General features: G+C 42.4%; 1 protein-coding gene across 1 annotated transcript; it reads left to right on the plus strand.

Moving 5' to 3' along the window:
* The first annotated feature begins 58 nt into the window (after window positions 1-58).
* On the plus strand, window positions 59-23300 carry rgra (retinal G protein coupled receptor a). The gene is made up of 7 exons (XM_079512996.1): window positions 59-391; window positions 775-931; window positions 5853-5974; window positions 13631-13784; window positions 16641-16758; window positions 19942-20055; window positions 21092-23300. Exons 1-7 carry the CDS (start codon window positions 313-315, stop codon window positions 21239-21241), a joined length of 894 nt encoding a protein of 297 aa, XP_079369122.1. The 5' UTR covers window positions 59-312; the 3' UTR covers window positions 21242-23300.
* Window positions 23301-24270: the final 970 nt, after the last annotated feature.

The following is a 24270-nucleotide window of genomic DNA, read 5'->3' on the forward strand; positions in this document are numbered from 1 at the left end:
ACTCTCTCTCCGCATTAATGCAACATAGGATCGACCGGTTTGTGCGGTGGCGGCGGGTTCATTAAGACATTCTTGCAGGGATTGTGGCGCGCGAGAGAGAGAGAGAGAGGCTTTGCATAATTACTTTTCACGTGAAATGCCCCTTTAAAAGCGCTTTCTTAGGTCATACATACAACTACTGAACTACATGCAGAGCCGAGGAGGCACATCATCAGCGGCTGGATTTATAGGAGAGGGCTGGTCTGTGGTCTGTTGTTGTGGATTTTTCCTACACTTAAACGGAGATCGATCGCCTTCATTCATTCATCCAGGATGGTTTCTTCGTCCCCTCTGCCGGAGGGCTTCACGGAGTTCGACGTGTTCTCGCTGGGATCGTGTCTGCTCGTGGAGGGTGAGTGAGTTCACTTCAGTGTATCGTTTGATGGAATTCGCTGTTGTTGCGCCAACTGTCGTTAACCTATGAACACTGACTGGACCCGTGTGATCTGATCCGTCTGCACAGCTGTATGTGAGACAAGGATAAAGCATCCATTCTGATTCTACACAATGTGTCTGCATGCATGCACAACGTGCGTGCACGTCTGTACGATCACTTTCGATCACAATGTGTATCGATTTATTTTCCCCGACCCCTACTCATGCACGTTGCGCAATAATCGCGCTGCGCGCACCGATGATCCATTCTCTTCTGTACTACTACTAGGCTACTACTGACTGTGTAACATGAAGTGTGTCCGCAGTTCTTGTTTTTTTAATTTTCTCTTATTATTAAAGGTCTTCTTGGGTTCCTCCTAAATGCGGTCACGGTCGTGGCTTTCTTGAAGATCAGAGAACTGAGAACGCCCAGTAATTTCCTGGTGTTCAGCCTTGCCATGGCTGACATGGGCATCTCTGGCAACGCCACCATCGCCGCTTTCTCCAGCTTTCTGAGGTGAGTGACGTATAACCTATGCATAATATAGGCTATATTATATAGCAGACATTCTGCTGTGCTGGACAAGATGGGCATCTAAAACAATATGGACCTGGAAGTCATGCCATCAATCATTTTCTTTCATAGCTACAGGTTGATGAATTGAATTCCCACAATGTAAACAAGTCCCCGGGACTTTTTTGTGTTATCCTTTTAGCCTCGTCTTACTGTATCTCGTGTCGTTTACATTTCGGACTAATAAAGTATTCAAATAAATCAATCACTCGATCACTCACACTCTATTCAAAGTAAACGATCAGTAAGGCCAGGAACAAACCACGTCCACGTGGCCCCATATGTAACAGCATATGATTAATTTAAGGTTTTCAACCTAGCTTTTTCTTCAACCACTGGTTGAAAACCACTGGCCTATACAGTATAGTCTGTTGCCTTAATGGTGCCATAGAACAAGTCCAAAGACTCAGGTTGTAGACAATGTCATTAATAGGTGGTTGAGAGATCAACAGTTTATTAGTCACTACTCATACAAGCATGTGAGGTCCTCAAAAGTACTTTTCCACAACATGACACTATGACAGTAACAAAAAACAAGATAAAAAACAGAAGAAGCCTTCACCAAGTATCCACGTCAGCCTAACATAATATAAATGTCAAGAGGAGAGAAAAAAACATATTAAGTGTATAATCCCACTACCAGAATCAGAGAGGCAACGTCACTGTGTGTGTCAGCTCACCACGGGCTGACCAGCACTCCACCTGCCTCCACATTTGCCACAGACTCATCACTTCTCTGTCTACGATCTAGGCTTATTATCCCCCCTCAATGTCTTCACATATTGTACAGGTACAGTTAATATAAAACGCATTATTCATATTTGTGGCACATTTCAGCCACCTCTTTTGCCCACTAGGCCCACTCTACGCAACGTCAAACAGAAACGCACAACTACAGTATGGTTTGGTAACATCACTTTAGATCTGCTATTTTTACTAGTTTGGGTAACTAGCCTCGCGTTGCGATACTAATATACCACTGCGCTGGGCCTCGGGGCATATGCATAATATGCAATAGGGGCGGGTGAAGTGTGGCTGCGCCAGGCTAACAGGATTCTGCGTTGCTGGCAGCGGTGGCCGAACGGATTGCGGAGCGGTCTTGATACCGGAAGGTCGCCAGTTCGAATCAGCGGTCCGACACGTTAAAATTACCACCGCTGAAGTGCCCTTGAGCAAGGCATTGAACCACTACCATGAAATGTTCTATGAGCAGGGCCTGGCTGGAAACAAGTTCTTGAGCTTAGCCCAGATACCCTGGGTAAATATAGTAACTTTGCTTTGCTTTGCTTACACCTTTTCTTTTTAGTTTTTTGTGGCGCTAGAGCGAGACCGGCCAAGCTTCTAGTAATCACAATGCATAAGGCAGATAAAAGTGCTATAAGGCAAAGCTATTTTTCTGCAGAAAACGCTATAGCAGAAACACTAGCAGCAATAACAGTACCTCGTGATTTATACGAAAGCAGCGGTATAGTCGCAGAAGTCAGACTGTTGCCTCCCACAATTTTCAAATGCTTCCGGACATACTGACATACATACATACATACATACACCCCATGAAGCTTTGAATTCATGGATATCTTTTAGTCTGCTAAGAGAGTCAATTGAGTCTTTTACCAGAGAAAGTATTGGGAAAATAACCAGAAAATAATGTCAAACTGTGATTATTAACAGGGCTGCCAAGTCTCACCATTTGAGAGTGAGTCACAATTTAACCTCTTCACACACCACACTTGCAACTTCACGTGCTTATTACCATTCTCACTAGTACAACATTATAATATTTTTCCATAACTTGTGTTCTTGCGGCTTGCTGTACGTAGTTCGAGTCAGGGACACGGTGAGCCCGCCCTATTCTGTCTCCGATTGTCTCCACCAGGCCGAAGGCATGGGGAGAGAGTATGTTTTGCACTCCGTCCGTGTGTGTGTGTGTCCGTGTGTGTGTCCGTCCGTCCGTCCTTCCGTCCGTCTGTTACCAGCTAATCTCCGGCACCGTTAACCTGGTCGATGCCAAACTTTGCACACACACTCCCTGGATGCCAACGATGAACCTCTGCCCCGCATTTTCCAGAACGGCCTGTTATAGCACCACCATGAGGCAACTTTTTTCCCATTTTTTACCTAAAACTGCACCGATCTGCGTGAAACGTTGCATGCACACTCCCTAGAGGCCAAGGACAAACCTTTGACCTGCATTTTCCGCATCTGCCTTTTATAGCGCCACCAGGAGGCCGACTTTTGTAAAACACATTTTTTTATATTACTCCTCCAGATTCTGTCCAAAAATCTCACAAATCGTTACACAGTATCTCTATGGTCATGTGCTCAAGTCGGATCTGTCCGATATTTCATATTCCATCCTAATTGGCTATAATTTGCTTTCACAGTTTGCAAGATTGCCCCGTTTTGAACAAAAGCCTCAAATCATGAACGCAGCATGCAATTTACGTGAAATCTTTCACACATTTTCTTACTAGGCTGATGAATATATCCCACCCTTTTCACATTGGCCTGTTATAGCGCCACCAACAGGTTGATTTTTGCAAAACACATTTTTGGAACAAAATGCCTCAAATCATCCAATTGCCATCAAAGGCAAACATGTTTATATTACTCCTAAACATTTTGTCAAACATCTCACACAGTCCTATCCTCCTGGTGGAGACCTGTGCCCAGAAGGGCACTTTTTCTAGTTGTATCTGATTCTGAATAGTCCCGGCCCCCACACTAACTGTAGTGAAATGTGCTTGCTTGACCGTCTGCTCTCTCGCCCCTTCGGAGCACGTCATTGCTATTGAACATTTAGGCTGCTGATATCTCCACACGTTGCTGACGGTTGATCAACAGCATGGATAGTATTAATGTTCTATGCTCTACTACACATCGAAAATGTTAGCTTCTGGGCGTACCCTGGACGTTTCTCTGTCCGATCAAGTTTTTATTAACCTAATTTGACCGATGTCGAATTATTTAGGGACCAACTCCTCCGCCGTAGCTCTGTGTATGTACACTGTAGGTCTGGGTCTGACTGTATCTGTGTGTGCTGTGTGGAAAGCCTGACGCGAGGTAAGCTCTCTCTGCCCACAGCAACAGGCAGTTGAAAGGGGATTGAATTTGCATGCAAAAGACGTGTCGAGAGAGAAAGGGGGGGAGGAGAGAGAGATATCCACTGATGTGGATGATTAAAGAGATGACAATTTCGAATAATTTGTGATGTAGTCAGTCTTATCAGACTTTTATGGAAATCAAATTGGCCATGGAATAGGAAACATTTGCACACATCCGTTAAGGTGCACCTATGACCAATAATAGGACAGTCACCATCTCTTATTCACCTGACCTGGTGCAACTCTTTCCTTCATTTTGTTCAATTCCATTATTCAAAAGGTGGTTAAAATTCAGTATCATTATGCCAGCTATGATTGTCTTGCAGTTTAAGCAAGATATTGTAGATCGGTAAAGGTTTGAGAACCACTGGTCTAATGCATTTAAAACAGGGGTGTTTTCCCACTCGCCACACGGAAAGGAAATAATATATGAACATAATGAGAGCGCAACATATGTCTTGGAAGAGCCAGAAGAAATAGCTCTGTAGCAGTTTGCCGGCCACTGCTACATAGCTGACAATGAGGTTATATCTTCCCTTCTTCTCTGGAGTCCTGCCTCAACGCAGACCAGAGGTAGAAAACTGTCGTTCCCTGATGTCATCGCTAGGGACACATGCATCAGTAAGCAGGAACTGAGGATGGCAATGAAGGACCGGAAAGTCTGGCGTGGCATTGTGAAATCCATGATCTCGACCGCGGTCGAAAAATAATGATGAAATGTAGCCTATGCTGCATATATGTCATTTTCAGGTTCATATATGTGCATATACAGTATGTGGATTTATAGGAAATATATTTGTCATACAATATATAGCTCATATACATCCACAATAGTAATCATATGTGCCATTCACTGCTATTTCAAAATATATGTGAATATATTTTATGATTTTTTTTCTAGGGTGAAATGTCTATATTCCTCTAAATCGATTCCGAACGCATCGTGACACTAAAGTCTCACTCTTGACTGTTTCTGAAAGTTGGCAGCCCTGCTGATTAAAGTGTTCTAATCTCGTCTTCAAATGTGGCCAAATTTGACTGAGGGACTGCCATTGGATTTTTTTTTCATGTCATATGAAAGCAGGGAATCATAGCTTCAAAATTGACATATTGGTTGTTCAGTTTGACCCACCAGTTTTGGAGATATGGCTTATAGAAAACAGGCTTGAAAGGTTCACTTCTGTGGTCTCTAACATTACACCTAGCTACATCATATTTCATATTTACATGTCGATTTCAGCTCTGACACTTATTTCAGACATGCTCTAGTAGTATGTGAAGAGTCTGCCTTTTTTTGGATTAAAAAAAAAGGTTGCGCGATGGCAGGCTCTCAGTCAAAACTGGTCACAAATGATCATGAAACCTGGCCTACACTACGCAACAATGAAATGAAGCATCAGGGAACTAAGACAGCAGTGAACATCATTATTTTCATACTGAAAAAACAGTAATGCTGACTGACATGAATGATGTGTATAAAATATACAACCTACAAAAAATGACAAAAGAACAGTATCAAATGCAGGAACCAAATAAAACTTGTTAAGCTTTTTGGAGCATATATGATCCAGTGTGCGGAACTTACTTTTCCTTATGGATTCTGACCTCAGGCCAGCACTTGGTTTTTAGTGAGTGGATGTGCGCGTTATTGATTTTTTCCCATGTCTATCTAAAATGGATGATCATTACTTATCATTACTGATTCATCATCATGCAAAGACGAATACATTAACTAATTGGTGAATCCTTTCTGACTGCAGGTACTGGCCGTACGGCTCAGATGGATGCCAAATGCACGGATTCCAGGGTTTCCTCACAGCTCTCGCTAGCCTCCACTTCATCGCTGCTGTCGCATGGGACAGATACCACCAGTACTGCACTAGTAAGTGACTAGACTAGGTGGTAGTGGGTCAGGACAGGAGGTAGAGCGGCTGCTTGTAAATCGTAAAGTTCCCTGTTCAATGCCTGGGCGGGTCCTCCTGGGTTAGTGACAAAGTGTCCTTGAGCAAGACACTGAACCCCTAACTGCTCCTAACTGCCTTGCATGGTTTCCTCTGCCGTTTGTGTGTGACTATGAATGTACCTGACTGTATGTGTGAATGTCAAGCAAAATGTGTTTTGGATTTTTTTTTAAAGCTCTATAATTGCACCATTTATCATTGAAGTGAGCAGATAACATCAGCAGTGCACTAGTAAGTGACCTCAGCTAGCTCTCACTGAGGGGGGGGGGGGGGGGGGTCGCCAAATTATTTTGGGGGGTCCCCCCAAAAAAAAAAAATATTTATTTTTTGCAACTGAATGGCTGGAAAATGGAAATTAAGAGTTTACATGCATTAACTTTCCTTAATGATTATGTGGTTTCAGTATTTATTTTATTATTAAGGTTATTGTAGAGGCAGGGCGGGGGTCGCGAGACATGGCCAAAGCATTTCCGGGGGTCCCCAGCCAAAAACGTTGAGAACCCCTGACCTATAAGACAAACTTGGAATGGGAAATAGTCGGGGATAAAAGTCTTCATCCCATTCTGACCCCAGCTAGCTCTCACTGACCAGTGAGGAATGTAAATGGCCTGCATTTCTATAGCGCCTTTATCCACAGAGCTTTACAATCACCCATTCACACACCCCGATGGCAGGGGCAACCATGTAGGCGTACAACTGATAATCAAGCCAATTGATTATTTAAAAAATAAATAAATAAATAAATGAATTCAATACAATCATCAATTCAACCCTTTGGTGTCTGGCGTTTTGTTTTAAAATACAAAATGAATATAATTTTTAAGTGGTGCAAACACTTCCTTAACCCTTAGACAGATTACTACTGGAAAACACGTGGAGTTTTGCATTAGTCTTTTCTGCCCTGTACGTGATTTTCCGTAGTTCTCTTTTTTTATTAATACCAATATATTAATTCGGTCCGCACCTCTGTATATAGTATTGAGCATAAATATCAACTACATTTCCCAGAATTCCCGTGTCACGTGACACACGTGTATGCTTTCCTATTGGAAACTGACGCCCAGCCCCCAGTGAACAGGGGGGTTGGTTGACTCCTCCGAGGTGGGCACTGGAGGAAGACTTTTTCAGCCAGGTTTGCAGTCGCCGCAAAAAAAACAATCTGAAAAATGATCCATCCGTGTCCAGTGGCATTCTCCAGTCCCAGACCGTTGGCCGGACTGCAACATCCACCCTCGCGGATTACACGTGTGCAATGTTTTTTCTTCTCCCCACCGGAGTTACCACCAAGGCTGATGCCTTCGCTAAAAGGTAATTTTATTGTATTCGAAAATGCCCTAATATGACATGTCTAGTAAGCCGATCCCTATATTTGGCCCGAGCCGACCTAGTGCTGATATCAGATAGATGTGGTAGAACCATATATGGATAGATCTAACTGGTTTAGTCATCGTGACAGGTAGCCCGTCTCCGGACCCCCCGGGTTGAGCTCCTTTGCGGTCCAAAGGAGCTCAACCCGGGGGGTCCGGAGACGGGCTACGTGACAGGCATAGTCGGAGAATATATAACAAGGGTCGGTACTATAGGTGATTGACGTAGCTAACAAAAACATCTGATCAAATGAATGTATTGTACTGTGTCTTTGTGGGCCGAATCGTGGCATCGTTGCATACAAATAGATGTTTGTATAATTAGTATCACGATAAAATAATATGGCGACGTTAGAATGACACCACCAATGAGTGATCGTGCGTAATGTAGCTGCCCAGCGTATATCCAGCACCATCGCGTCACCACATTCCACTGGCTGTTGGCTAGTAGTAGTTGCTAACAAACGCTGCACAAATGGTACTGGCTATTGGCCGGGCCACAAGCCCGGGCAATAGCCAGTACCAATGTTGCTGGATGATTGCGACGCAATGGTGCTGGATATACCCTGGGCAGCTAGCTACATTACCAGCGATCACTCATTGGTGTTTCATTCTAACGTCGCCATATTATTTTATCGTGATACTACTTATACAAGCATCTATTTGTATTTTTCATGCCACGACTCGGCCCACAAAGACACTGCACAATAAAATCATTTGATCGCCAGCAGCCGGGTAAAACGCCATGTAATAGTAGCGTGCACTGACTACAGCTAAAATGTTTATTTATTTTTATATATTTAGAACTGGCATCAGATGAGGAGGAGGAGGAGGAGGATGAAGAGTCAAGACTGCGATGGCGTTCTCCGACACTGAACCGGATTCATTCATTCATTCATTTCAGGGGGGGCAGTTTTTGGGTGTTTTTTTTATTTAGCCTACTCACACATAACCTGACTCCGCCAGATGGGGCAGCAGAGAGTAGACTGGGTTCCCCCCTCCTGCTCCCATCTGGGAACTCTCAGGCAGACTTGATGCCCGGCCACAAAACGGCCTGGCCAATCAGCAGCAGCTAGAAGCTAGAAGCTGCTGCTAGAAGTTGCTAGAAGCTGCTGCTGATTGGCCAGGCCGTGTTGTGGCCGGGCATCAAGTCTGCCTGAGAGTTCCCAGATGGGAGCAGGAGGGGGGAACACAGTGTACTGACTCTCTGGCGGAGTCAGGTTAACTCACACACACACACACCGTCAATGACTGGGTTTGGGGACATTTGGGAGGAGTAGCTCTGATCCATAGCTCTAAATGCGCATTTAGAGCTATGGATCAGAGCTAGGGGAGGAGTAACTGTTTTGTATGTAGGCCTATTTATTTTCTGTAATATTTATCATTTTATTATGTTAGTAGTCGTAAAAAATAAAAGACGCTTTTACAATGAGTTAGACCTGTCATGACTATTTTGTTCACTATTGTGAGGTTTATTGTATATGACTAAGCAAGTTTCAACTGTGATTTACTCTGTAACGGTAGATGGTAATAACTCAATTTCTTTTTTATAATACAGTATACATTCAAGTCTATATTTTGATACATATCATGGGCACCAAGTCATATCAAAACAATGTCCTTGGATGTGTTTTTTATCAAAACTGTGTTTCTTCATAACAGGTTTTTGAGATGCATGCATGAATAGACAAGGTACTGGTAAGACTATGTAAACATGGTATATATCAAAATGTGCGTTAGAATGTCTAATTTTACCCCAAAAAAGAATTGAGTTTATATGATGTTCCAATTTCAGAGCTATGGGGACTTTTAGCTGGATAGGTCAGATTGATCATGACTGACCATGCTATTTATAGATGGCAAAATATCTACAGTGGTACATGTGAGAAACTTTTTATTTTATTTTAATTGAACTAGACAACTCACCCTTTAAAATGAGATATTGCATGGCTATGTACGCCCAGCAGAAAAAAAGTTATTTAGAAAATAAAACTTCAACCGGGCATAACTTTTTTTGGTTGTCCTAGAAACAGAAAACAGTGTAAATGCAGGCTCTTTTAAATGGCTTCCAACACAAGAACTAAACATTTTATCAACTCAGTTCATTTTTTTCCTGTAAGCAGACAAGTCAAGCTTTCTCTGAAGGTCTTTCGTTGTCACACATTCACAACAGAGAATTTTCAATAAATCATTCAAAAACGCCATTCTGGCCATAGAGAAGTCTACCTACTATATAGAAATCCTTGAAACGCTCAAAGAGTTAAGTGACTGTGTGTGGTTGGGTGGCTGGCTGGCTGGCTGGCTGGGTGGGTGCGTCTGAGCACGAAAACAGCATGGTTGTTTTTCACCACCTGTGCGCAACCTAACACACACACAAACACACGCACATATTAACTGTATATATGGTGATTTCGGGTGTGCCAGTACAGTTACAGTACAGTACAGTAGAGGGTACACCCCCACACGGTAACTCTGTTATTTCTCAACCGTTTCGGACGCGGGGCGGCTCGCCGGAATCGGGCCGGCACCCTGGGTGCGTTCCTGGGGGTCTGGAACTCCCCCCCCGGGGGCCCCCACACAGAGTTGCACCACTTACTTCACATGGGTGTGATTTTTCTTTTAGGACCGACATCTCCTACTGCGGAGGATTAAGAATAATTGATAGTGGTGTCAAAAATAATTGATTCAACAATGCATCGCAATTCGGCCGTACAGCAATGCAATGCAGCAATGTGACAATCGATAATCGAAGCCTAAATTGAATTTATACATAATAAAAATACTGTATATAATATTATATGTAATATTCTAAATAAAATATGTTCAGTATATCCAACTGCTTGTATTTTCCATGTTGTGCAGTAATATAGAAAAGTGTGATGCATTGTAATCGAATTGAATTGTGAGGGCAGTGCCATTGCACACCTCTACTATTGAGCTTACAGATCTGTTATTTTCAGAGTTTGCGTCGAAGTGGCCTTGAGCAAGACACTGAACCCCTAAATGCTCCCGATGTGCTGGTTGGTGCCTTGCATGGTTTCCGCTGCCATCAGTGTATGAATATGTGTCTGAATGGGAGAATGTAATGCACAATCTATGTAAATGATATTTACCATTTACAATTTGCGCATGACACCATTGTGCAAAAAGTATACAATACCACTTTTTTAACGTGCTTCGGTTATTCAATTAATCAAAAAGGTTATTGAATCATTGATAGAATAATCTCTAAGAAAACAATCAATCGTTGCAGCTCTACAGTCATGCAAAGCACCCAGGACACTTTGACACTGGGAGGAGCCTGGGATCCAACCAGATACACTCCATTTCCCAGACGGCCTAGACCACTGTTTCCCAAAATAGTGGGTCGCGTACACATTTGTATGGGTCCCTTTATTTATTTTTTCTTCATTTTGTTTTTAAATATTATTTCAAAACCTTTTTCCAAAATGAATTCCAATTAATAAATCAAAGACAAATCTAAGAAACAACATAACATACATAAAAAAATCACACCCGTGTGAACTGAGTGGTGTAAGGTTTTATATAGCATGATCAGCTGTGGTCTGACGTAATGTCTGACGTAATGAAATAAGGTAAGGTATTATGTAGCCTGATCAGCTCTGATCTGACGTAATGAAATCACACCCGGATGTGATTTCACAACTGGCTTTTTCTGTGCAGAGAAAATGACCATGGTTGCTACGGTCATCCAGTTCACCCGGGTGTGATTTAATTACGTCAGAAATTATTTTGAACATAGCAACCATGCTCATTTTTTTCTGCACACAAAAGCCAGTTGTAGGAGTGGTTTACACCACTCAAAAACATGTTGTTTAAAGGTATATTCAGTGATTTCACTTAATTAAAATATCACTTATTTTTTTGTTTTGTTGTGATAGTCCTCCCTACTATAGAGTGTGCTGACCATATAAGGAGTTCCTCCCTGTCCCCAGTTAACCCCTGGGGGTAAAAAAAACCTTCGTTTTTGGCTAGGTAGCCCAGCCTTCATCCAATCAGACTAGAGAGGAGCCTTCCGCCAATCATGATCGAGCGGGGGTGGGCCTTGGTGTGTGTGCTGTTGGCCTGTCACGTCCCACCCCACTGTAGTGCGTGCACGTGCACATCTTGTTACCGGGGGCGGACCGAGGGGTTTTCAAAATCACCGAAATCACTGAATGCTCCTTTAAGAAGTAGTGAAAATAGCTGATCTACATTACACAATGTGGTGCGAAGCGACGCGCTGTGAGCTTGTAGATCTACTAGTTTGGGTAATTTCTCTTTTGGGTCTTGAGTGAGAGGGAACCACTGTCCTAAACTATATCCCGCAGCCCGGGGATATGTATCCTATCCATCAATGGCAATGGTTATAACAGCAACAAACACACACACACAGTCTACAGAGTCAACACATTATTGTGTCTAACCACTCTCTGGAATGCTGTACCCGAGGCCATTCGCCACACTGACTCCATTCTAACTTTTAAATGTATATGTTCCAGAATAGAAAGCATTCCTGTAAACAACCTTCTCTTTGATTCACTATCTTTTGCTCATGGTTATGTCTTGTTCAATTTGTACTGGCTCATTTTATTTTCACTCGTCGATTACCGTATTACCTCCCCCAAATGCATCAGAGATGCCCCCTCCCTCCCTCCCTCCCTAACTTCAAAACCGCCCTGAAAACCCACTTATTCACATTTGCCTATCCCAGTTGACTTTGTATCAACTCCTGTTTTTAGTGTTTTAGTGCCATTATCTCTTTCGTACTCGCCTATCTTAGTTTCGTTATCCTAATAAAGTTATTGTTTTTACTAACACTTAGTAAAAGTTAGTCTTTAGTCTTTTGAATAACACATCATTTAGTACTCCCATTTACTCTTCTGAAAAACCTTAGTCGACATTAATCTTAGTCAACAAAATTAACACTGGCAGGCAGGCAGGCAGGCAGATACTGTATCTAATTAACCCACTTAACCTCTGACCGGTCTACAAACAGTAGCTCAATACTACTCAACATGCTTTCAGTAACTGTGTTTATCACACTGTGATATTCCCTTGAACCCTACTGCACATACTTTGTTGACCGGGCTCACAATGCGGCAACGCTTTGTGAGATTGTAATTTGTAAATCAGCAATTTTCTTGGCTCCTGACCCATTGTTTGGGAACCATTGGCCTGGTATGACATGCTGCGATTAGGGAGGCCAGGGTTCATGAGGTTAATGATTATGAGCAGAGAAACAAATGGTGATGAAATTCACTAGAGCCTGCCAGGAGGACTGAGGAATGAACCCATTTACACTCTGACAACACAGACGCCTTGTAGCTTGTTGTGCTGCCAGGGTGAAAAAAAGGAGACCATTTCTACTGTTATTGTAAATGTGGTAGAAGGAAAGTGGTGTCATTGCAGCGACCACAAGGCCTCGAAATTCACATACCGTTGCTGTCGGGTCGAAACCTTACAATGCATGTCAAAAGGCCTTTTCTTTTCACGAAATTGCCCTTAAAAAAAGCTGTTCCAACTTCCAAATAATGGATCCAAATGTAGTTAATAGTTAGCCACAAGCTTTGTCTTGTTACTACATTTCATTGGTTAAATGTTTATAAAACCCACAGACATGCTTTAAAACCCAAAAATATCACTTACACTTGTTGCAATGTAGTAAAGGCCAAACTGCACAGATGCAACCTTGCAACAACAGTTTTAAGGTCAACCGGCCGCACCAATGTAAGGCCCAAACCGCACCAATGCAACTCCTTGCTACAAAACAGTTTAAAGGACATGTCACACCAATGCAACTCCTTGCTACTACCATTGGGGGCGGCGGTGACTCAGGGGTAGAATGGCGGGATGGTAACCGCAAGGTTGCCAGCTCAAACCCGGGCTCCCCCAGAGTTATAGTGTCGAAGTGTCCTTGAGCAAGACACTGAACCCCTAATTGCTCCTGATGTGCTGGTTGGTGCCCTGCATGGTTTCCGTCGCCATCTTTGTATGAATGTGTGTGTGAATGGGTGAATGTAATGCATGTCTATGTAAAGCGCCTTGGATAAAGGCGCTATATAAATGCACCATTTATTTTATTGGGGATAATGGTTGCAAGGAGTTGCATGGCAAATCATTGGTGTGTGTGATGAGCTTTATATTGAAACGTGGATTCTGTGAGGTATTAAAGTGGATAACGTGTGTGTGTGTGTGTGTGTTCCTCAGGAACAAAGTTGCAGTGGAGCAGTGCCATCACTCTGACTGCGTTCATCTGGATGTTCACTGCATTCTGGGCTGCCATGCCCGTCATCGGCTGGGGAGAGTACGACTACGAGCCTCTCAGGACCTGCTGCACTCTGGATATCAGCAAGGGAGACAGGTAATCATATCTACAGCGGTGGACTGGGCCGTGGCTCATCGGTCCAGGCACCTAGGCCGGTAGTCCAAGTCTGGCAGTGTGCCGCGGGTTCGACTCCCGATCCCGACGGCCTTTACTGCATGTCACCCCCCCATCTCTCTCCCCATTTCCTGTCAGCCTACTGTCTTGTCCCTCTATAAAAGGGAGAAGCCACAAAAAACATTAAAGAACTAGAAAGGTCGCAATTTAAAAAAATTGCAAAGTGTGGTTGCCGCAGTGGCTTACATATGCCCCTCCCACTGATATTGCCAGCCAATTACAATGTCGCGTCACCCCTGCGATCATGCGTAAGTAATTCGGAGGGGATTTATCCCCCCAAAAATCATGTTTTTGCGACAAACGGTTACATTTCTCGCATTTGCGGCGTCCCCTATGGATGAAAATAGAATTGCTTTTGGCTTTTGGTTGATTAAACCACCCGCGACATCTGATTCAAATTTGGGATGGATTGGACATTCCGTTCGTGATTTTAGGCATTTGTTTTATAAAATAGGACCCTCCTACTATCTTCGGACGACGATTACGGCTGAACGATACGGACAATCTTTTTTTTCAAAAAAATCTGAAAAAAATTGAAACGCGGTCCGATAGGTCCAGAGATCATGTGTACCGATTTCTGTGAGATTCGGACAAAATCTGTAGAATCAGAAAATAAAAGTGAGTTTTGAAGAAAATTCTAAATGGCGGAAAATCTATCCTGACGCAAAAGGGCGTGGCCTATATGGGGAGATGCGTCATGACCCAAGGAATCCAGGGCAAAAATAAGAGAGATAAAAAGAGTTATAAGCCAAAACATAAAGTGGGCTTCCCCATTATAAGTCTATGGAGAACTAATTAATTAATCATCAATTAAACTATACAACGGATCTCTTAGAAAAATACAAGCACATGATTCCCGATGAAGCCGGTCGATTTGACATATGGCTCGAGTGTGTGCGGCAAAAACTGTGGGAGGAGTAGTGTGCCAAAGTATCAAAATTTACAAAAATAAACGATACATGGACGATATTGGTTCATTCATGGTGATCTCGATGCATTGTGAGCTTGTAGATCGTCCATTTTCAAAAGTTGTTAATGTATGTTTTGTTGATTACTATGAAAACCTGCAAAACCCGCCAGTCCGTCAGTGACTTGTGTCACGCCACCATATATGGCCATATACGCGCACGCACGCACGCGCACACGCACATGCACACGCACACACACACACCGTGTACGATGCAAACAATGCAGAGCTTACCGCTTACGGCACTCTCTGATAAGTGACCTAGATTTATAGGTTTCTATTAACCCCCCCCCCCCCCCCCCCCCACCCACCCCACACACACACACACACACACCCACACACACACACTCCTAGATTCCACTCCTGAGATGCTATCGCTGACTCAATAACCTGTCTCTTTAAATCCCGGAATCAAGTAGCTAATCTATATCAGTCATCAAATAAAAAGGCAATGCATTGCTCAAAAAGGGAAAAAATTATATTCCTCACCCAATCTTCAAGTCAGGAGGCCACAGCAGGTTTATTTCACCTTAGTCCAAAAGCTCTGAATGGATTCAGAGCTAAACGCTCAGAAATGTTCCTTGACCAAACTTTTCTTCTTCAGATCTCAAAGTTTTCCAGACCCACTACTCTGTGGTTTATCAATTCCTGATTCTGGTTTAGTATTGGCCTTAAAAGAGTCTCTTTGACAAACCACCATCAAACACTCTTTTTGATACCTAAAATGGAACCCCAGGTTGCCTCACTTCCTGTACTTTTATAGCTGTTCATGGTACCTCACTTCCTGGAACTATTGCTAACATTCCTTTTCCCCACAGCTCCCCCTATGAGCAAACCTTGTCAACAGAAAATGAATGACCATATTCAACTACACAAAACAAAACATGTTTTCCGTACACTACATTTTGGGGTTAAACCATACTTGAACCAAGATATTCCCTTGTTATCACCCAGTATGTTATGTTTCATTGTCTGTCAATACTCATACCAGGACAGGAAATACATTTCTTCACACATTTATGTGGCAGTGTCACAAGCTCTTAATCGTAGAACGTGCATTCTTTATCTGTGTCTTGCTGCATTTGTGCTGTTAATTCTACCCTAATTTGACCACCCCAATCCAACCCATTGATGCCGAGTGGCAAGCAGGGTCCCATTTTTACAGTCTTTGGTATGACCCGGCCGGGTCGAAACCCGACCTCCAAGTTTCAGGGCGGACACTCTAACCACAAGGCCACTGTCTGGTAGAGTTGCTATTAAATGCCTTCATGTCATATTCAACCATAGGCCTACTATTGCCTATCATTTTGTTATGAAACCCCTCTGGCGTGTCACAATTTGTTTTGGTCATGGGTGGAATGGCCGACTTGATACTGTGGCCTAGGGAATATTTCTCATGTTATTTTAACATGCTTAAAACACATCTTGCAGGAAAAGAGATTTACAACTGAAAACCAACTAGGGGACTACCTACTGGGGCATTTGAACACTGATGCCTGCCATGTCACAATGTGGGACAATTTGTGGGACGCCTAAAAAGTCTTGGAAATGAGGGACTGTCTCACACAAAGAGGGGCATCTGGTCACCCTGACGGCAGAGGAAACCCACAACAAACCACGCTCATTTGTGAGACTGTAAAAACGAGACAGAAGCAGGGGGAGGCTGTTGTATCCCTCGATAATTTTCAGAGCTTCCGTGCTCCAGACGTATGATGGAAGCATTTGAAAAAATGCAACAGTCTGGCTCACAAGACTATTGTTATAGTAACCGTTACACAACCTTAACCGTGGTGTGTTTGTGTCCTCAACAGGAACTACGTGTCGTACCTGATCCCCATGTCCATCTGCAACAGTGTCATCCCCATGCTCGTCGTCATGACCTCCTACCAGGCCATCGGCCGGAGATTCAAGAAGACCGGAAACCCCAGGGTAAGAATGACTATACAGTGGCCATTAAAGGTGTAGGTGTAATTATTTTGAAGTTTCAGCTTGAAACGCTGGCTCTGAAGTTTCTGAACCAATCAAAGCGTCACATCCCTCCAGGCTATGGGAGAGGAAGTCTCTCTTTGTTTGTAAACAAAGTGAGATGTGAGGAAAAGCCAGGGGATTATTTCTAACCTATACACAACCTATATACATATTTTAGCGTGATGATTAAGTTTAAAATGAGTAATACACTGTCTGGATGTCATCTTGAATGAGATTAAAAACGGAGTAGTTCTTTAAAGGACCACTTCACCACTTTTCAACCCATCTTCATTATAATAGGTCCTCACTAAAAATCATGATAAAATGGCACCATTTTTTTCTACTCGGTCTGTGTCTCATAGGAGGGCTTTGGGCAGTTCAGAAACCTGTCCACCAGTGACATCATCGTTAGGCAGATTTTTTTTAAACAAAGACTTAGTTACAAAATGTTTAGATTTGTATGCTTCCATTTTCGCATTGCAACTTTTCAGGAATAGAAAGCCTGCAGTTTCTAGTAGCTTGGATTCCCCATCGATGTCGTCACTGGTGGACGGGTTTCTGAACTGCCCACAGCCCTCCTATGAGACACAGACTGAGTAGAAAAGATTGTGCCATTTTATCATGATTATTAGTGACTTATTATATGAAGATAGGTTGAAAAGTGGTGAAGTGGTCCTTTAATCAAAACCAGCTGTGGAGGAGGACAATGAAGCATGGGAATCAAACTGGTGAGCTTCATTTTTATTGGCTTTTATTGATGTGTATCTCTACACGTCATCACACAGCACGTTTTTGTTTTCAGGAAGTAATTAAAACAATATTTGTACAGACTTTTGATATAAAAACTCACAAAAATGTGAATTTGTAATTTTTTTTGGCATCCATTGTTAGGTATGCCCATATGATGACCACGGATATGGTCTAAAAGTGTGAAATGTTTTTCATTTCACTACACCCTTAAAACAAATCCTACCACACACTTCCCGTTGCAATCAGAACTGCAGCATCACTCCCGATCTTCCGCCGTAGTTTGAAAACCCACCTTTTCACTCCATCATTCATTCGTATTTTTTAGACTTAGATAGCATTTGAAACAGACCTATAGCATGTCATGTAGACAGCACAATAACAGTACAGCATAGTATAATATATATGTATAGCTTATATGTATAGTGTCATTATATATAGATATGTTCTAGTTACGTTCTTAGCTTACGCATGTTTCTTGATAAATGCTGTTTATATATGTGATGTATTCACATGCTTTTTGTTCTTGCTTAATGTAAGTCGCTCTGGATTAAGAGCGTCTGCTAAATGCCTAAATTGTAAATTGTAAATTGTATTACACAATGGTATTCTGTTTCCCAAACCCTGGGTCGGGACCCATTCATGAGTCGTGGACACATTTTTATTATGGGTCCCTTTATTTTTTTGTTTCCTACATTTTCTTTTTAATTATGATTATTTCAAAACATAAAAAAGCTGCCCCTGTCCGAAACGGTTGAGAAATGACAGAGTTACCGTGTGGGGGTCCCTCTACTGTACCCTCTACTGTACTGTCACTGTACTGAACCGCAGGAACTTACCCAGGGTGCCGGCCCGATTCCGGCAAGCCGCCCCGCGTCCGAAACGGTTGAGAAATGACAGAGTTACCGTGTGGGGGTCAATCTACTGTACCCTCTACTGTACTGTACTGTACTGGCACACCCGAAATCACTGAATATATACAGTTAATATGTGCGTGTGAATTGTGTGTGTGTTAGGTTGCGCACACAGGTGGTGAATAACAACCATGCTGTTTTCATGCTCCCACCCACCCACCCACCCAGCCAGCCACCCACACACATAGCTCCGTAAGGAAGTGGTTGCACCACTCAAAAAAAGTGGGTGAAAGGGTGAAATTGAAGGAAGCATGAGCTCAGTTCGGGGCTCTCCCCAGGTTGGCAGAGGGAGAGTAGCGCCCAGGATTACAGTTTAGGCAATTGGCACCGGGTGAAAAAATGGGTTACAAAAAAAAGATAATTTAATTAGACATAAAAGGAATTCTAGGGTATTATAGGGTAGGTACAGTAGATGCTGAGTAGACTATAATAAAGGATATTAGATTAGAGTCAGGAGTAACAAACAAACATACGATACACACATACATCTTGGCTAGAGGGACAGTGTTTTGTGTTGGGTATGTATGAGGCTAGTAGTGAGAATGGATGTCCTCAGGGGCTGCATGAGGCATGCTGCTGCACTATACGTTGCACAAGGCCCTTACTTACTTACGGCCATCTGGGCCTGGTCCAGAGACACTTCTGGTCCGGGGACCACCAGTGGTCCTTGGGAGGGTTCCAGGCGGTCCCCAGCTAAATGATGGAGTTGGTGAAACCAAATGGACCTTTACGGGTCCATTTGTTTTCATTGTATGCTCTCAAGAGTAACATTATTGTTAAACATCTGCATTACTTAATTTACAAATCTACACAATTAGAGACATTTTCACTTCTGGTTTGTTGTTGGCAAAGAGCGCAATCTATCATAAATCACAGAAAAGACCACGTGACGGAGATCTCCGACTTCAATGGCAGGGAATGTGTTAAATCGTGTATCGCAATTATTTGTATGACAATTTATCGTCAAGTAAAATGTTCTTTTCCGCACTCACACAGCCGATAAACTGTGCTGGATTTCTCCTGACCACCGTCCACTGATACACTATGCACTGAATGATTATGTAGCCTATACTCTTTGCAAAAACAGCAGATCTACAAGCTGCTAATTTTAGCTTCATTGTACGACCAAATATATACACAGTAGGGCTTTACACTGCTGCATTTCCTATGAGTAGCCTACCTATGAGTAGAATGAGTATTCTATGAGTTCATAAGATTTTGCAACCCCCCACCCCCACCAAACCATTATCCGAGCCTTGTGACCAGCAGCCCTCCATATGCCAGTAAGCCCTGTGACACCACACACGTATACTGCTCTCTCCTTCGCCCTTCACGCTCCACTTGTAACAACTTGCTCTCGCCGCTATTGGAATTTGTACACCTGTCAGTTCAAGAGCTGACATCCTACTTGCAGCTTGAGAACAATTTTAAGTTACTGAAAATATATTATTTACTATCTCTTTCTCTCCCCCGCCCCCTGTAGTTCAATGCTGGCGCTCCTTTCAAGACCATGCTGTTCTGTTGGGGTCCCTACGGAGTGCTGGCCTTCTATGCTGCCATCGAGAACGCCAACCTAGTCTCCCCCAAAATAAGGATGGTGAGTCAAAGCAAGCGTGTATACAAAGCAGAACAGTGGTTCGGGGACCCCGCTTTGAGTGTACAAATGGACTCATCAAATGGACTCGTCGTATCCATTTGTACGCTCTCAGAGTTTTGGAAGTCTGTGAAAATAAAATGTTAGAGCACCGCTGAAGTAGAACATGGAGCCTACGTGCATGCTAGTCTCACGTATTCCATAATCTCCACATGCTACATAGTCTGGAACTACGAGTAAGGAAGCTGCCATTTCTTTGGACCTCATTTTTTATTTCCATTTCTGCAAAGCAGCAAGCTATATATGCTTTGGTATTAGGATGAATGTGCGAGACTGTAAAGACGAAACGGAAGTGGGGAGGAGTCTCCACTTCCGCTTTATATTTTAGAGCTTCCGTTGCTCCAGACTGTATGACGGAAGCATTTGAAAGTTGTGAGATGCAAGTCTGGCAACGCGAGACTACGTGCATGCTGACACACGTTCCACGCTGAATGTTTAAAAACTAGGAAAGAATGTACAATCACATCCCCATTGACTTTGTTATAAAATTAAAGTTAAATACATATCTGACAAGAAATGAGTGCGTACATAGAAAGTGTGGTGTTGATCGGTGTCAGATTAGCTCCAGACAGACACTATCCCCAAGGCATTCACCACACATTTATCATTCACAGCTGCCGTGAGCTTTTCCATATGCTGACTGAATTTTCCTTTATGTAAATGGTGCATTCATACCAATATATAGTGGCGCGCACACACACACACACACACACACACACACACACACACACACACACACACACACACACACACACACACACACACACACACACACACACGGCACCATAACGTGCTCATCAGACGCAGTTAGGGGTTCAGCGTCTTGCCCAACGACACTGACCAGGGGTAACCGAGGACTGAGAACTTTTCCGGCTTTTCCCAGGCGGACAATCTACAGTAGTTAGAGTGAATCTGCTCTTATTAATGTTATTTGAATCGTTGACGACGTTGTTGTGCATGATGCACCCCGTCTCTGCAGATCGCTCCCATCCTGGCGAAGACGTCGCCCACCTTCAACATGTTCCTGTACTCCCTGGGAAACGAGAACTACAGAGGAGGCATCTGGCAGCTGCTCACCGGCGAGAAGATGAACACGCCTCAAACTGAGAACAAGGCCAAAATAAACTGAGCTTGCAATCATTAAACACACACACACACACACACACACACACACACACACACACACTCTCTGTCCTGGTGGTTTATAGAAGGTATACCTACATGTTTCCGTTTGTGTGTGTGTGTACGTGTGTTGTATTCTGTACCGTGGTAAACATTGTTGAAGTCCCAGATAGTGCAGTGCTGTATACTGTACAGTCAGTCACGACCTGGAGAAAATTATTACTGTAGCAAGCAGGCACCGCAGAAGATTCAACAACATTGTAAATGTATAACCTTTGTGATTTTTTTGGGGTATATTTTTGTATTCATGACTACTGCTCAAACCTTCCTTATTTGCACATTTAAAAGACCATTCCGGTGCTATTTCTTGTCGTCAAGAATCAAGAAGACGTTTTATTTATCACGCAGTGAAATGTTGGGTGTGGTATTTACATACAGCGTTTAGGCCATTTTAACCACATTAACCCCGGCATCCATTTTGGGCAGGTCATTAAGTTATTGTTGGCTAAAACGTCACACTGCCACACAGTAATAAGTCATGGACTATTTTAACATTATAATGTTTGAAACACTATGATAGTGTAAGAGAAGAAATAGAAGACGCTGGAGCAGCTAGCTAGACAGTTTAAGCCTTTTTATTTACAGTAGGTGCTACTGTAGTACAAAGAATGATGACTGATGTTATCACTTGCTAAACTGTAACTTGTACCCCCAAAATATATTTAGTGTGGTGGACTATGTACATTAGCTTAAGCTAGTTGCTCTGCAAGAGGATCTTTCATATATCGTACTGACATTAATGGAATCTAAAAACGACAAAATGCTCAGCAGCAGTTATGTGAATTATACTCAGTCAATGGGCTAAACATGCCCATTGACTGACTACCGGTATGGTCCGTTTAAGTTTTCAAGAAGGTCCTTTAAGTTTTCAAGAAGAAAACAATTCCTTTTGGTGTGGTCGTTAGGCAGTGTTGCAGACGGTAGTTCACTCTGCACTTAAAAAGTGGGACTTGTTGTAAAGTGTCTAAATATCTGTAAGTGAACTTCTATGGTCAATGTGAGTATTGGTGTATGCTGTCTTTGTTATAACTGTTATTTCCTGTTGACACCAGTTTAGCATTATTTATTGACTTTAGAAGAAAAAGAGAAAATTATTTTGTTGCCCAAGAGTCGAAATATTGCTCAGTTTCAAGGCTGAGACAGAAAACAAATATTTACACGAGGGGAAATTATTTAAGAATATACACTATCAAAAACTGTTTTCTAAAATATGCATTTTACCCAGATATTAGACCCTATTTTTGCATTATTCAAACATTCTTAAACACATAATGAAGCATGTAAAGTAAATACCGTAGAAATCAAATGGCCAATAATGTGTATACAGTATTCCACAGAGCCTAGGCAGCCCTATAGTCACTGTTCATTGTGTGACAATACATATCCTGTATAACCAAAGGTCCAAAAGCTGAACTGTGGAGAAATGTCTAATCCTCAAAACAAGAGGTGCTTTCATAACGCACACTGCTGTAATTCCAGGTCAGGGAGATTACTGCGTGAAGGGAGGAGGTGAATTGGACATGCTCAAAAGAAGGAGAATATTGACTTCTTTCCGTTGGAAAGACACTTGGCTGATCTGTCTTTCTTTCAGGTTCCCAATATTGGTTCTCTACTGTTATTAGAAGTTATAACTTTATAATCCACTGAAAGATTTAATTTACGTTTAATTGGAGCAAAGTTTAACAGCTTAGACCTTATATGAGACCTAGGTCGTTTTTTGACAGCACTGTACTTGCCTCTTAACAACATGCACCCCAGTGTCCCTATTATGTGAGTTTAAAGAGATTTAGTGTAGATGTGGGAGGCCAAGTACTGACCTCTGAGCAACCCCGGTCAATTTACGGTTTAAGTGATTAATTCTATGTTTACACTGAATGTGCATTACATCAACATGATGTTACCTCACAGGAATACCTCAGATAGAATAGTAGCCTACAAATACTTTTCATAAATACTTTCTTAAAGCCTCACTATGTAATTTTTTTTAATGAATAAAATGTACATTTGTCCAATCTGTGTGGTAGAGTAATGTTAATACAATATAACTCCTACAATATAAACTGATTTGTGTTTTGTCTCCCTGCTCTTCTATTGAGACATTTAGATTGTGCCAAAGGTCATGTCTATACCCAGGATCTGACGTGGATTTTGACCTGATGCTCAAGATTAAATGTATCCCCTGAGCAAGCAGGCAGGCTCTACTAGCTCAATGGCAGAAAAAAAAAAAGGTCAGAAGGAAACCGGGGAAATCCTGGGTACTACTCAACCCGCTGGGTACCCCCTGGGTACTACTTAACCCATTTAGACCTGACGATGTTTCTACAAATGTCTTCTAAATCCTGACAGTTTTCTGAAAAGCCCATATTTCTATATGTCAGTGATTCTCAAACATTTTTCTTGTCAAGGTCCCCCAGAAATATATGTAATTGGCCACCGACCCCCATCTGAAAATATGTAGTTCCAGGAACCCCCCAGAAGCAAAAAGATTTGAATTAAAAACTTTCTCTGTGAAAGCATGTATTCAAAGATTTACAAAAATAGCAGATCTACAAGCTCGTAACGTGGCACCCGTGCCGCGCTATGAGCTTGTAGATCTGCTATTTTTCAATAGCTAACGTATAACATAATGCTTAAAACACAAAGGGGTTCCCGTTCAGAATGGGGTAATGTATCTGCCGCCCGTCACATACCAATAAAAAATATTAATTAGGCCTATTTTCATTGTTTTGAACAAGGTGTTGTATTGTTTGTTCCAAGATAAAGCAATATGGCCTGATGTCAGCTGAGTATTAACCACTTATTTATTCACTTGTGATAATCTGTTCGATATGTTTTCTTCACATTAATCCTCATTAACTCCTCATCATTAATCACAATGTCTTTGTTCATTGAGGTTTGGCCTTATAGATGGAAATATGGCAAGCTCACAATATTAAATCATTTTAACGTTAAATCGAACTTGCCTAAGCCTGCAGT

Source organism: Electrona antarctica, assembly GCF_951216825.1.
Source record: "Electrona antarctica genome assembly, chromosome: 10".
Taxonomy (NCBI): Eukaryota; Metazoa; Chordata; class Actinopteri; order Myctophiformes; family Myctophidae; genus Electrona; species Electrona antarctica.

Coding starts and splice junctions, on each gene's coding strand:
- rgra (XM_079512996.1), top strand. CDS start 313: ATGGTTTCTTCGTCCCCTCTGCCGGAGGGCTTCACGGAGTTCGACGTG. Junction 13,785..16,640: donor GATATCAGCAAGGGAGACAG/GTAATCATATCT, acceptor TGTCCTCAACAG/GAACTACGTGTCGTACCTGA. Junction 20,056..21,091: donor TCTCCCCCAAAATAAGGATG/GTGAGTCAAAGC, acceptor CCGTCTCTGCAG/ATCGCTCCCATCCTGGCGAA.